Consider the following 15,816-nt stretch of genomic DNA (forward strand, 5'->3'; position numbering starts at 1 on the left):
CAAATGTTTGGGTAGCTAAGTAATATATAGCTGTTTAAAAATCCTATTACAAGAATATTCAAATTTGTGCAAAATAAATGACTAAACAGTGTTGAGTTCTTTGATATGAAAGATTCCCTCTCACCAAAACCAGAGTACAACATTTCACATAATGATCTCACTGAGTATTCCCTTCCATTTATTTCATGAAGTCTGTCAGTCTGATGATATGAGGTTTTGCTGAGAACATAAAGATGACATTGAGCGGGAAAATGTCTTGAACATGTTTTTTAAGGTGCCTGAAAAGGAAAGTGACAATTGAGTTTTTGGATGTTATGACATCACTCATGGTCATTGTGGGTCATTCTGGGACTTCACAGATTTGGCGAAAATGTTTTAGGGAAGAGTCACTAATATCCTCTCATGGCCTTTAGCATGGCCTCTGCTGTCTTGTACTGGGTACAAAGAGAGAGGCAACCATTTTCCATTATTGACATGATAGTTTTAATTTAATTTACACTTCTTACCTGGCTGAGCTCTGTCTTCATCCTCCTGACTTTATGTAACTAAACTGAAACGTTGGTTAGCAAAAAAAGCTGAGAATTTCTGGTAGGTCATCTTATGATATGGTTGGCCTTTTCATGGCAGCGTCTGCCAGAAATATAAGATTCATCAAAATTCTTCTGGCAGCAGCTACACCTTTTCTTCATGAAGGACACTTGGGGGTAAAATTATTTTTTTGACCACCAGTAATCGAGATGGCCCCACACGCAACTTAACTGGTAACTATTGGATATATCCTGGCACCTATTTATTGCTATAAGGCTTGGCTTTTCCATTTGATTTTGTACATGAACAAGTTATGAACTTGCATGATATTATTATTGTACACGGATCGCTGTATTTACACATTAAGGTCCCTTTAACTTTACTCCATCATTTTCTATTGTTTTGTTCAAACTCTCACTTATATGACTGAAACTTATTCCTGAGTCACATTCTTTAATAAGTGGAGCTTTATTGAACATTTCCTTTTTTTTATAGGTATATAAATGCTGGTAACAGTATTCATATTTGACACTTTTCTAAAATTTGTCCTAAAATATTTATTTTCTTTTTTTTTCCCCTCTCCAGGACACTATGGCCTCCGTTGCTCATAATGTGGAAGGTCTTCTGGACAGAATGGTCTCCTCCTATTCACAAGGTCTACAGCAGGTAGTCTTACAGGAGTACTTCCTCATGGTGAAAGAACTTGGAGAAGGAGGCTATGGAAGAGTATTATTGGCAAACCACAGGATAACAGGTCAGTGAATTTATATATATGATCTGTAGAATGTAGACTTTATATTACATCCCCATAAGTATTTAAATGTTTAAATCGTTATTTGATGTTGCTAAGTATAAACTGTTTAAAATATGAATTAATTTTGGTAGAATTATTTAGGTAACTAAGCAATAGGATGGGTCTTGGGAAGAGTAATGCAAATATCAAAATACTTTGATGGGTACATATCTGCCTGGAGGAGTAAACTGTATTTGCATTCAGACTGCCCTAGATAATGGTCACATGTGATTCTGATCCTCTATGATTAAAAGAATAGAAATCCAATGAATGAAAGGGGTGGGCCGGGAACAGTTACCCTAGGGAGGATATGATGATAATAATGATGGACATCACTCAGCCAGGAAACAAGATGGGGTTGAGATTTTCAAGTGGACATAATAAATTAAGAGCTATAAACTTCTAACTTCAAACTCCTAACTTCTTCTTTTTGTTTTTTCACAGGTCAACAAATGGCATTGAAGATCACGGATAAAAACAGAACCAGTCAGCGGTCTTTCCTTCAGGAGTTCAGTGTCTCATACTTACTTTCTTCTCATCCCAACATCATCGGATGTTATGGCATGGCCTTCACCACCATTGACTACTTCGTCTTCGTCCAAGAACTGGCCCCTGTTGGTGATCTGTGCTCCATGATTTTGCCACATGTAAGTACATTAAGGTTTCATTATGCCAATTTTTTAAAGTTTTGATAAAAAAATGTTATTACAAATATTTTGAATTCCCCATCAATTTACCATCGCCGGGACAAAAGTGAATCTTTTGGGGGAACACATACAGAAATAGAATCCATCCCTAGTCTAAAACTAAAAAAAAGGAAATGTTATGGCCATACATATACTTTAACTGATTCTTTATTTCTCTTCTACCCTACTGTAGTTAACATCTATTGTATTTTGATTTTTTGTTTCCTAGGTGGGAATTCCAGGAGACGCTGTTAAAAGGTGTGCTGTACAGATCTCCAATGCTCTCGAATTCATATCTGAAAAAGGACTTGTTCATATGGATTTAAAGCCAGAAAACATTTTGGTGTTCGACAAGGACTGCCACACCATCAAGATCACAGACTTTGGCCTTGCTAAGGTCAGAGGGACAGTGATAACCTCCAGGTGTGGCAGTAAATCTTACATGGCCCCAGAATTGCGTGACGTGACCATCTCTAATGGACTGGTTGTAGAAAGCAGCCTGGATGTCTGGTCGTTTGGGGTCATCATCTACAGCCTACTCAAAGGGGAGTTTCCATGGCAGGTGGCCATCCTTGATGATGAAGCATTTGAACGGTTTGTTGACTGGCAAGACTTTTATTATATGGACAACCCTCCTGAAGCATGGAGAAAGATTCCGACTGGAATACAAAGGATGTTCATCGATCTTTTGGCCATTGACTTTACTAAAAGAAGTAAAGCTACAGAAATCCTGAAATATGTGTGTGAAAGCTGGAAGGAAGAAACCCCAGATGCAGCCACAGGACAAGAAGATGAGGATCCCATAGAAAGCCATTCTGTGCAATCTGAGGTATCCATGGCTTCCCACCTGAACAACTCACAGGGTCATGTTTCCATCACATCCTTGTCTTACCTTTTGACCACAGAAACTTCTGGATCTCAGTCTGAGATGGTTCCAGAGCCAAAGAAGGACAACATGGAAGAAGCAGTAATCATATTTGATGATGAATTCTCCTTACATGTTGGTGCCGAGGTAGACATTGAATGAACATGAATTGGTGAGTAATGGAGCACCTGAAAGAACATCACACACAGCCAACTTTCTCAGGTATGTGGCTTTCTCAATTCAATATTCCATCTTTTAGGGTCATGTCACTCTAGCAACTCTTCACAAAGTCATTCATTTTTGCACCACAATATCTGTCGGTGGTCTTGTTCAATGCATAGCTGCCACTGTTTACTCCTTTTAGAGGGATTAATCATTTTTAGGAGCTCTCTGTCCCTCTTCTTTCTCTTCAGATGTACAAATCTCTATAAAATGTATTTAACTCCCAAAAAAGGTTGTAAAGCACTAAACCTTTCATCATACCTTCGAATGTTTTGCAAGAATGGCATGTGGAGTAAATACATTGTGCTATGTGTCCTTCTCTTTCATCTCAGAAAGCTGGGAGATATGCCAATGATAGAACTCTTGAAGGTGGGGCTCAGCCTTGTAGTTATGAATATTAAAGTGAAACTTGAATCAAAGAGGCCGATACAAAGGGTCTTCTAGCAAACAATGGTAATAGCAGGACTCTTGTTGGGTATGATATTAGCAATTTGCTGTCAAACATTTTTACATGGTTGCTATTTTATGATGGCATTGCCAAGACCAATTATAACACGTTTAGAGCAGTAACAGGAACCTGCACTGTTCAGTTTTTATCAACTTAGAGCAGTCAGACCATTGAAGGACGGTTGCCTACCGGTTGGTTAAGATCTCTATTCATTTCTATTTTGTTTTATTAACTAGATTTGTCTATTCTGTGGATATTTTGTGATTTTACACATCCTGTGATATAATCTCTTGACGGAACCTTTTCAAACCTTTTGTAACCTTTTGACCTTATAATTTTTATCATTTCATATATAAATATATAATTTAATACTGCATGATACTCCAATATTCAACAAAAAATAGACCTTCAGGACTGACTAAATGCAGCTCATTAATATAAATTCCATGTTCATGTTTTGATTTCATGAATGATTTCTCTGTTTTATTCTAACAATATTTCTTTACATTTTATTTTGTTTTTCTCTAATAATATCTCTTTACATTTTTTTGATGAGAAGTCTGGACTATCCCCAGTGGATGAACAAGACCCCCTGCCTAGTACATGGTGGATGTAACTTGTACATATATGAGTTGTTACGCCTCCTGTGCACTGGGTGGGGCTCTTGAAATTTCTCCATACAGAAAAATACCTGCTGATCCTGACAGAAATCTAATGAGTTCCTTAATTAATGTCAGCCTAGTTGTATTGTACATTGCTCAGAAGCAATAGTTTTGAAAGGTGTTTGCTTGCACATTTTGATGGCACAAGCTACAGGTTTTGCATCCTTGTCTCAAATACTTGGTTTATCATTTTCCCAGAACATCATGTTGGTATGATATTTTCCATTATATGATATACACATAGATTGTTCTAGGTCAGTCACTCCCCAAGTAGTTAAAAAATGATAAGGATATTTGGAAATTAATCTCTCTCTTTTTTTTTTTTTTTTTTACTTTATATCTTTATTTGCTTTTTCCTATTTTCAAAACATACAAAATTCACAAACATTTTACATTCCTCAAACAACATATTAAAGGGGGGCATCTAGACTCCCCCTTCATAGACAACTTCATAAGTCTATAATTTAATCACCCCTAATCTACAAAACGCACACACCACCATGCTTCTAATACCTCCATCACTCACCACTACATCCATCCCTCAGTGTTAGGTAACTGGGTGGTGAGCCTGACTTGACAGAAGAAGACCTCTCTTACGGCTCTGGTTCAAGTCCCACTGGAGTGAGAACAGTGGTACGAGAGCACAGCAGGGTAGGAGAATCTGGCCGGATGCCGCAGCAGATGCAGGCGAAGCGGCGAACCTCCAGATGCTAGAACCACAGGAGCTGGTGGAAGCAGGAGACGGCTTGGCAGAACTGGCAGTGAAGGCAAGGCTGGCAACCCGATGAACCTGGAAGGCAGTAGCCAATCCTGGAAGGCCCCCAAACGAGATGTAGGCAAGACAGGTCAGGCAGGTAGGAACCAGCAGACAGGTGGCAGATAGCGCAACGTCAAAACAGGCAGAGATTCAGCAACATTAAGTAGTCCGAAATAAGGTCAGGCAAGCCGAGGTCGGGGTGGGAGAGAGCAGCGAAGTCAGATGGGAGCCGAGTCAAGCAATCGGGAACAAACAGGCAGAAAACGGGGTTCTTCAGGTACTAGCTGCAGACAAACAGCACAGAGCATCTGCAGCTTTACCTTTAAATAGGGCCACTGGCGCCAATCGTGTTAGCGTGCGCACGCCTGGGGGGCACGGCGGCGTGCGCACCCGCGCCGATGCCCAGGCTGACTAGCGGTGCGAGTGCACATGCGCGAACAGCAGTTTGCGAGCGGGACCCTGACATTGCCCCCCCTCAAGGGACAACCTCTGGGTGCCCCTAATGTCTCTCTTTTCAGGGTGTGCGGAGAAAAAGGCCCGAATTAAACTCTCAGCGTGCAGATTATCATCAGGTTCCCAAGAGTTACTCTCTGGGCCATAGCCTTTCCATTTAATCAAGAACTGACCTTGTCCCTGCCGTCTTCTAAAGTCCAGAATGGCCTCTACCTCGTATTCCTCATTCCCATCGACAAGAACAGGCTCAGGCGGTCTCGTTCCTGTATTAGGAAAGGGGTCAGGTACTGAAGGTTTAAGCAGGGACACATGAAAAACCGGGTGTATTTTCATGGATTCAGGTAAAGACAGTTCATAAGATACCTTATTAATCCTCCTTTTAACCGGAAAAGGCCCCAAAAACTTGGGTTCCAGCTTCTTGGAAGGACAGGCTAGCTTAAGATTAGAAGTTGAAAGCCATACCTGATCCCTGATTTGAAGAACCAATTCTCCCCTTCTCCTCTGATCGAAGGTCTTCTTACTATCCGCTTGAGCCTTGGATATAGCTTCCTGTAGGATCTGGTTGTTGCGGTGGAGAAAGGTCACAGTGTCCTGGACTGCCGGAATGGAGGATTCTGAAAGGAGATCAGGAAGAAATGATAACTGGCATTATTGTAGGCGAACTAAGCTAAGGGAAAAAGGATAACCAATCGTCCTGCACAAAAGATGTGAAACACCTGATATACTGTTCAAGAGTCTGATTTGTACGTTCCTTCTGTCCGTTGGTTTGGGGGTGGTAAGCAGAAGACAAAGCCAGTTCTATCTTCAGACTCTCACACAGAGCTCTCCAAAACCAGGAAGTAAACTGGACCCCCTTGTTGGACACAATATTAGCGGGTACCCCATGTAGTCTAATGATCTCCTTAATGAAGATACGGGCCATCTCAGATGCTGAAGGGGTTCCTTTCAAAGGTAGGAAATGGGCCACCTTGGACAGACGGTCTACAACTACAAAGATGGCTGTACAGTTCTCGGAGGGTGGAAGTTCGACTATAAAGTCCATGGTGATCATTCGCCAGGGTCGATCAGGTGCAGGGAGCGGTTTCAGCAGCCCCCCAGGCCCGGTTCCTGGTAGCTTTACCCCGGAAGCACATGGGGCAGGAGTTAATGTATTTCTTGCAAAATTCCTTAATGCCGGGCCACCAGAAAGTACGCAGCACGAGTTCCAGAGTCTTACGAGCCCCAAAGTGCCCTGCTAGGGAATGATCATGAAGAAGGGTAAGGACCCTTATCCGGACGTTCTCAGGGACAAAGATTTGACTGTCCTTCCACAGCAGACCTTCTCTGGTTGTCAATGTAGTCCCCGACAAGGAGAGGACAAGGAGAATTAAGAGTTGCTTCTCTTATCTGGGACAGCAGATCAGGCTGAACGAGCAAAAAGGTGCTAGCAGGAAGAATAGTGTCTGGAGGCGCAGCATCCTTAGAACCATCATACATGCGCGAGAGCGCGTCCGGTTTCACATTCTTTGAACCAGGGCGGTATGTAATGTGGAAGCAGAACTGAGAAAAGAATAGGGCCCAGCGGGCCTGCCGGGGCTTCAGACGCTTGGCGGTTCGGGAGGTATTCAAGGTTTTTGTGATCAGTGTAAATCAATACAGGATGGACAGCACCTTTAAGCAATTACCTCCATTCCTCTAATGCTGACTTGATGGCCAGCAGCTCTCGGTCTCCCACGTCGTAGTTCCTTTCAGCAGGAGAAAGTTTCCGGGAAAAGAACCCTACGGGGTGCATCAGGTCATTACTGCCTTGACGTTGCGATACCACCGCCTCCACAGCCACTTCGGAAGCATCGACTTCAAGGATGAAGGGCCGAGATGGGTCAGGATGGCTGAGAATGGGGGCAGAAGTGAACAGGCTTTTGAGCCTCTCGAAGGCCTCCTGTGCCTCAGAGCCCCAATGGAAGCATACATTCTGCTTAGTGAGTAGAGTGATGGGGGTGATGATGGCAGAAAAACCCTTAATGAACTTCCTATAAAAGTTCGCAAAATCCACAAAGCGCTATATCCCCTTCTTGTCAGTGGGTGCCAGCCAGTCGAGTACAGCAGATACTTTCTGTGGATCCATCCTGATGCCTGCTGGGGAAATCTCGAGACCGAGAAATTGAATGTTCCGCTGCTCAAACCTGCATTTCTCGGCCTTGGCGTATAATCCATGTTGGAGCCGGAGCAGCACCCTGCCAACGTGCCCTCGATGTTGCTCCAGGGACCCAGAGAAAATCAAGATGTCGTCCAAGTAAACTATAACAGACGTCCAAAAAGTCCCGGAACACTTCGTTTATAAGATGATGAAAGGTGGCAGGGGCATTGCAGAGCCCAAAAGGCATCACAAGATATTCGTAGTGCCCAAATTGAGTTTGGAAAGCTGTCTTCCATTCCTCACCGGCCCGTATTGCGGACCAGATTGTATGCCCCCTTAAGTCCAATTTAGTAAAGATTGTGGCCGATCTCAACTTCTGGAAAAGTTCTGGTATCAAGGGCAGAGGGTAGCGGTTCTTGACCGTAATCTTGTTCAACTCATGGTAATCCACGCAGGGCCGAAGTGACTGATCCTTCTTGGTGACGAAGAATATTCCGGCGCCTGCGGGAGAGGTGGAATGGCGAATGAACCCCTTCTTGAGGTTCTCTGTAATGTAGACCTTCAGGGCCTCCTGTTCCTTTTAGGACAAGATGCGTCCGAATGGGATTTCAGCCCCTGGAAGGAGCTCGATGGGACAATCATACGGACGGTATGGAGGAAGGGAGTCTGCCCCCCGTTTACTGAAAACGTCCAGGAACACATAATATGGTTCGGGCACAGATTGACATAAGTTCTGATCAGAGTCCAAGCAGAGAAGTGTTCCAGGCCGGTCAAATGCCTCAGGGAAACAGTGGTCTAAGCAATAGGGGGACAGGAACTTCACCTCTCCAGTGGACCAGTTAATGGTGGGATTATGGGTCTGTAGCCAAGGTATGCCCAGGATCACCGGAAACAGGGGTGATGAGATCCCATCGAAGGTTAATAGTTCCTTATGCTGGCAAGGGGAGATAGCTGGTAGGAAAAGTGTCTCCTGGGTTACTTGGCCTGACTTGATGCGAGAACCGTCTGCCAGAAAAATGGATAGTCCATGGGTCTTCCTCCGAAGAGGTATGGTATGCAGGCTGGTGAAGGCGAAATCGATAAAGCAGCTGCAGGCCCCGGAATCAATGATGGCATTGATGGAGACCGTATTTTCCTGAAGCTGCAATAAGAGAGGAAGAGCAATGTTGGTTGTGTTGGTTGGCAAGGGTACAAGACTGGCAGACACAGAAGAGAGGCACTTACGTGTCTTTGCAGGGCAGTTAATTACATAATGTCCAGATCCACCACAGTAAAGGCATAAGTTCAACTGCCGGCGCCGGGCTCGCTCTTCTGGTGACAAGGAGAGTCGCAACAGTCCGAGCTGCATTGGTTAATCAGCAACTGGGGCACAGCTGGCAGGACCCCCTTGTGGGGAGGTGAGAAAAAGGGCGCAGGGGTTGGAACTCTCGCAGTCATCCAAGCAGGCCGGTTGGGTTGTGAGGAGCATTCGGCCCTTCGTTCTCGAAGCCGTCGGTCGATCTGGATGGCAAGTGCGATTAGGCCAGTTCATCTTTGAGACTTTCAGAAAGGCCCATGCGGAACTGATGCTTCAGGGCTGACTCGTTCCACTGGGTGTCTGAAGTCCGTAACATAGTCCTCGGCCATTCTGCGCCCTTGCTGGAGCGCAGATAGGGCAGATTCAGCAGTGGCAGTCCGTTGAGGGTCATTGTATAGCTGGGCCATCCCCTCAAAGAAAGAAGAGAGAGTCTGAGTCAATGTATTGTCATTCTCCAGGAGGTGATGGGCCCAGGTTTGAGGCTCTCCTTGTAATAGAGACATGACGAATCCCACCTTGGTTGCTTCCAGGGAAAAAGTTCTGGGCTGAAGGGCGAAGTACAACTGGCAGGCATTGCGGAAGGCCCGGAACTTGGAACGGTCCCCTGAGAACCTCTCAGGAATAGGCACCCTTGGTTCAGGTGGAGGCATCATAACAGCAGGCTGGGAGATGGGTTGAGCAGGAGGAGACGGAGGTACAGTGACCGTGGGACCGGAACTGGACAGATGCTGAACTCGTTCCTCCAATCTGGTATACCCCTCCTGAAGAGACTTCACGGCCTGGTGAGAGCCGCAAGGTGTGAACAGATCTCCTTCATAGCAGAGGCTCCTTCCGCAGGCTCAGTCATGGCTGTTTGTACTGTTAGGTACCTGGGTGGTGAGCCTGACTTGACGGAAGAAGACCTCTCTTACGGCTCTGGTTCAAGTCCCACTGGAGTGAGAACAGTGATATGAGAGCACAGCGGGGTAGGAGAGTCTGGCCGGATGCAGCAGCAGATGCGGGCGAAGTGGCGAACCTCCAGATGCTGGAACCACAGGAGCTGGTGGAAGCAGGAGACGGCTTGGCAGAACTGGCAGTGAAGGCAAGGCTGGCAACCCGATGAACCTGGAAGGCAGTATCGGATCCTGGAAGGTGCGTTAGTGTGCACCCGCGCCGATGCCCAGGCTGACTAGTGATGCGAGTGCGCATGCGAGAACGGTGGTCCCTCCATCCCTCAGCAAGGTACTTGTCCTTAATCCCAAACATCTAGCCTCACCCACAGTACGCTTTTCCTCCAAATTACTATTTCTCTTTCCACAATTTCCAGATCTTATCGTATATGTTGACACTTCCTTATTTGTTATATATCATCCTTTCCTTTCCTCAAGAATTACCATGTCCATACTTTGTTCCCAATCCCTACATGATGGGGGGGACGGGAGACTGCCACCTCTGGGCAATGAGTCTACTAGCCTGGATAAGGCATCTCAACACTGCTAGCTGTGTATCTCTTGGTTTACCCTTTCCCTCTATCCACCCCAATACACACAGTATGGGATCCATATCTATTCGGGTTTTAAAAACTCGAGCAATAGTATCCACTACCTCCCTCCAATATCAAAATAGTTTTGGACATCTTCAAAACATATGGATAAGATCCCCCCCGTTCTTCCGCATCTTGGGCAAGTGTTGTTTTTCCTCCGACCAAACCAAAAGAGTTTTTGTGGTGTATAGTAAACCCTATACAGCAAGAAAAGGTGTGACATTTTCTGGGGTGGGGAGAGCGATACCCATGGAGCTAATTCAAGAAACCTTTCCCATTGCAATTCTGATATGTCTCCAATATCTTTCTCCCATTTCCTCCTATAGGGTCTTAACTGCAGCCCTTTCCAATTTCCTTTGTAGATGCTTGGATATATTTTGAATATTAGACCCTTTCGTGTGTTAACCTTAATAATCTTCTGTAATATAGGTATAGTGCTCCATTCCATCGCCCTCCCTTTAAACTGCTGAAAGCATGCCTCACCTGTAAATACCTGAAAAATTACTGCTTGGGGAGTGCGAATTGGTCTCACAGATCTTGAAAAGATCTCTACTTTCCCTCATGGAAAAATCTGTGAAAGAAACTTTAAACCTTGTCTTTCCCATTTTCTAATTGGACCCAATTTCTGCACCTCACCCAGCTTATTATTATCACACAAGTGGGAGTACTCAGACAATCCTCTATAGCCCAGGGTTTTCTTTCCCACTTCCCAAACTCTTACCATCAATTCGAGAGTAGGGGGCCCCCTCAAGAATGTTTCTGCCTCCAATACTTCGGTCAAAGATTTATGCATTAATTTACTAGAGAGAGTCTTCGTATCTTGCTCTTCACTCTCTTTTTCACAAGATTCAAAAACAGCCGTCGAATATTGTTACTGGTAGACCTGCCGGGAATAAAACCCGATGAACCAACTTATGTATGACTCCATTTAATCTAGCCGCCAGGACCTTTGATAATACCTTAACATCTGAATTAAGTAGAGAGATAGGTCTATATGAGGCATGGTTAAGTGGATCTTTATTCTCTTTAGGGATAACTATTATAGTAGACTCCATCATAGATGGCGGAGCCCCCCCCCTTCACCGCCGAGGAGTTAAACACCTTTAGCAGTTCGGGGAGGAGCACCTCACCATAATGACGGTAGATTTCGATAGGGAGACTGTCCGGGCCGGGGGACTTTGAGCCCGCCATCTCACGTATGGTCCGCTGTAGCTCTTCAAGGGTGACATGGCTGTCAAGAGCAGCCCTGTCCTCCTCTGAGAGGCAGGGGACCTCCAAATTATGGAAAAACGTGTTCATTTCTTCCTCATTTTCATCCTGGTTAGACCGATAAAGATCTTCATAATATATTTTAAATCTATCCACTATCTCTGGTGTATATGAGGATGTCCTATCCTCACTAATAGTGATTGTCGGTACAACTGATGATGGTGCATTAGATCTAACTAGGTGAGCCAACATCCTACCTACACTTTCCCCTTCCCAAAAACAATTTGCTACTGGAAAAGTTGTTTGTTCTCCACTTTACCTAGTACTATTAAACAATAATTTTGTTGTGCCTCCGTCCATACTTTAAAGTTCCCAGGTGTCGGATCACTTATGTATTTTTCTTCTAGGAGTGCAACTTTACCTGCTGCCATTTCCTCCCTTTCCCTTGAGTGTTTTTTAATTTTTGAGATTTGCTGGATCAATAGTCCACGGAGAAAGGCCTTAATTGTGTCCCTCACTACCCCCTGGGGGGCTGAGCCCGTATTCAAGTCGATACATTATTTTAAGGCCCTTAATACCTTCTTGGGGTTCACCCATGAGTTCCAGCCAGGCAGGACTAATTCTCTATTCCCTATAGTTACTACATGCCCCAACCTCCAATGAAGCTATTAATGGTGAGTGGTCCGAAAGTCCTCTTGGCATATATCTAAGATTATTTATCATGGGGGTGACCTTGTCGTTACCAAGCATCATATCGATCCTTGATAATGTAGAATGGGTACTGGAAAAGCAGGAATAACTCAGAGATCCCGGATTTCTTAATCGCCAAATGTCTTTCAGTCCCATCTTGCCCATAAACTGGGGTAATCGACCTTCCGTTATCCCTCTCTGATGGCTCCCCTGTGGGAGCTTATCTAATGATTGGTCAACAACTGCGTTGAAATCTCCCACTACCAAAACAGGGAGTCCCAGCTGGTCCAGCACAAACTCTAATAGATCAAAAAATATCTCTATGCCAAAGGGTGGGGGGAATATACATGTTTGCCAGTAAAAATGTTTTATTTTCTATCTTACAATCTAAAAAGACATACTGCCCCTGGTCGTCGATCTTGCTTTGAATACAGTTAAACGTAATCCCTAATCTAACAAGAATACTCACTCCTCTAGAGAAAGACGTATGAGTCGAATGGAACTGCTGAGGAAACTCTCCCCATCCCAATTGAGGGATGGACACCCTAGTAAGATGAGTCTCCTGTAAACATAAAATTGTGGCCCCATAAATTTTAGCCATTGACAATACTGCAGCTTTTTTCCCTGGGTCTCCCAATCCCCTAGTGTTCCAGGAACATATAAAAATACTCTTTTTGTTAACCAGTCTTTCTCTATTCATAATAGTTCTAAATTTTGATTGCTTCTGTGACTTTTGTGTGCAATACCTTTACTCATTAGTGCATCTTCTTTCCTTTCTTTATTACTTTCTTTATTGCTAGTAATAACTTGTGCTATCATATGCTGTGTACACACGATCAGATTATCCGGCGGATTTGGTCCGACCGACCAGAGTCCACCGGACAATCCACCCGTGTGCGGGCTCCGGCTGACTTTTTTTCCCCAAAAGTCCGGCGGACTAAGAAAGTAGATTTGACTCAAAAAGTCCGGCGGACAATTCGGCCGTCTGTGTGTTAGTCTGCCGGACTTTTGAAATTACACATGGAGGAAAGTCCGTTCATTTTGAATGCGGCTCCAGGTAGCCGGGACTAGCGAAGGAATTCAATGTAATCACCTTTGGCAGCGATATTGACACGTCGCTGCCCCGTCACCTGGTATGGACTTAAAGGGGAAGCCCTACGGCGAAAAAAAAACAGCGTGGGGGTCCCCCAAGGTCCATATCAGACCCTTATCTGAGCACGCAGCCCGGCCGGTCATAACAGGGGGTGGGGACGAGCGAGTGCCCTCCCTCCTGAGCCATACCAGGCGGCGTGCCCTCAAAATGGGGGGTGCTTTGGGGATGGGGGGCCTGCGGCCCCCCCACCCCAAAGCACCTTGTCCCCATGTTGATGAGGACAAGGGCCTCTTCCCGACAACCCTGGCCGTTGATTGTCAGGGTCTGCGGGCGGGGGGCTTATTGGAATCTGGGAGCCCCCTGATACTGGCTCCCCACAATGTACCCCTACCCATTCACCTGGTGGAAAAAAAAACACCACACAAGAGTTTAAAATAATTTATTGCACAGCTCTGGGGGTCTTCATCCGTCTTGGGGGGGGTCTTCTCGCCGGACTCCTCTGCTATCTTCTGCTAGCTCTTTTAATAGCAGAGGAGTCCGGCTTTCTTCTTCGTCGTCACCCGGGGGTCTTCTTCCGACTTCGGGGGTCCTGTCCCCCTCTTCGATTCTTCTTGACGGGCCTCCGCTTTCTTAATTTAGCTGTTTTACTAGTGGTGGCCCGGTCTTCAAGCTTTGCTGCTGCTTGACTTGCTTGACTAGACTTTGTGGAGCTATTTAGCCTTTTAACAAGGCTAAATACCAGGTACCAAATGTACAACTGCTTACAGTCCTTTCGTTATTTGACTGCCCCTAATAAGGGGAATGTTGATGTGTAAATTTATTCCGCTGCACAAAGATTCTTAGGGAGGAAAAAGAGGGGGTAGTTCAGATATCAGTTCAAGTAGCAACACAGACCGTGAAACCCACCTCTTGAAATGTCCCTGAACAACCAAACACAGTCCTTATCCCTTCTGCTTTCTCATATAATATGAGAAAAAAAAAGAACAAAAAAAAAGAAAAAGCAAACAACAAAAGTTATGGGTATTTCTCACCAATCCAAGTGCTGAATTTTTCAATAGGTTGCTGCAATCAGCTTCAGATGTCCTGTGTTGTGTTGCTTGTCAAGTGCTGTCTCTTGCGCTGAGACTCTTTCATTTAAAAGACAGCCCCTCGTGATTCGACTTGTGGCACCTCTGTATCACCGCTGATAAGGATAGGGGAACCCTCTCACGAATCTCCCTCTGATTAATCGCATTGATCAGAGGCTGAGTTGCTCTAGTACTGGCTGCTTTCCCTAGCGGCCAGCTCAGCAGCCATCAGGGGGGAGGGAGGGGAGGCAGCCTCTCACTTCTCTCGCTACCCCCTCTACTACCTCACACCCGACCGATGTCTGGTCCTCATCCCTCGTCCTCCGCTCTTGCTGTGCTGTGTGCGCCAGAACAGTTCTTGTGTACCGCCCCGTCTACGCCCCTCGTTCACACAGCGAGACCACTAAGCAAGCAGCCGAATGGGTCACGGCATCATCAATTCACCAGGAGTGGGAGGGAGGGGGGCGAGAGGACGCCAAACTCCCTCCTCACTCGCTCTCACCAACACCTGCATCCGGTCACACCCTGGAGATGAATCTCTAGATATAAGCCCAGACATGGCAGCTCCGATATTCCTGTCCTGACAGGTCCTTTTAATTCTTGTACAAATATGTTTATGTTGATTACATTTCATGTTCATTTTAATCTTTTTACACCTCAATGGATTTAATTTAACAAAACATTATTGACAACAATGTTATTGAACAATGATTAACAACCAGCAAGAACCTACAACCCATATTACATGGATGTTTTTTTTTATTCTCAATTGATTATCTGGTCCATACTCCACTTGTATGAGATATTCAGTCTACAATCAGGTAAAACATTTATTAATATAAAGCAAAAAGAAGACCTGTGACTCTTGTTTTCACCACATGGAGAGGTCATAAAAGTTCCCATCGTTGGAAATGATTCTTGATTTGCGAGGATCAGGTGTTAGTGTTTTTTTTATTTTGTTTGGCAACTCTTGTACAGGTTACTTATGTTACTATCTGTGTGTGTTCCAATACTGAGATAATCATGCAACTGTGACATTCAATGAGGGCCTCAGCTGGACACCACTCTTCCCTGTGTGTGTTCTAATACTGAGACAATCATGCAAATCAGGAATTCAATGAGGACCACAATAGGACACCACTCTTCCCAACAATGGAGGATGGCTTCCATAAACATGGTCATTGTGATGGAAACAGTATCAGCAGTCACACCTCAGCCAGGTATTCTACCTCCTCTTTAGCATATCAATTCACAAGCCAATCATCAATGAGATAATAAATTCTTTATTGGATGTAACAGCTCTCTATATTCTGTAGCTAAATGGTCATTGTTCAAGACAAAACAAAGTGTACTTTTAGTAAATAACACAATCTCAGGCGTATTATTATATTTACTTAAATTGTTAAAT

At 44.7% G+C, this 15,816-nt stretch overlaps 2 protein-coding genes across 2 annotated transcripts in view; both read left to right on the top strand.

Moving 5' to 3' along the window:
• The first annotated feature begins 1,119 nt into the window (after nucleotides 1-1,119).
• Nucleotides 1,120-3,034, top strand: LOC143997996 (serine/threonine-protein kinase SBK1-like). The gene is made up of 3 exons (XM_077493794.1): nucleotides 1,120-1,282; nucleotides 1,766-1,968; nucleotides 2,237-3,034. Exons 1-3 carry the CDS (start codon nucleotides 1,120-1,122, stop codon nucleotides 3,032-3,034), a joined length of 1,164 nt encoding a protein of 387 aa, XP_077349920.1.
• Nucleotides 3,035-15,560: 12,526 nt separating this feature from the next.
• The window catches only part of LOC143997997 (ribosomal protein S6 kinase 2 beta-like), a 33,921-nt gene continuing 33,665 nt past the window's right edge, over nucleotides 15,561-15,816 (top strand). Inside the window, exon 1 of the mRNA XM_077493795.1 lies at nucleotides 15,561-15,628. Within this exon, the coding sequence (XP_077349921.1) occupies nucleotides 15,561-15,628 (68 nt within the window). The remainder of the gene's footprint in view (nucleotides 15,629-15,816) is intronic.

This window comes from Lithobates pipiens, unplaced genomic scaffold (assembly GCF_037356315.1).
Source record: "Lithobates pipiens isolate NorthernLeopardFrog02 unplaced genomic scaffold, aLitPip1_a1.2 Scaffold_19, whole genome shotgun sequence".
NCBI lineage: Eukaryota > Metazoa > Chordata > Amphibia > Anura > Ranidae > Lithobates > Lithobates pipiens.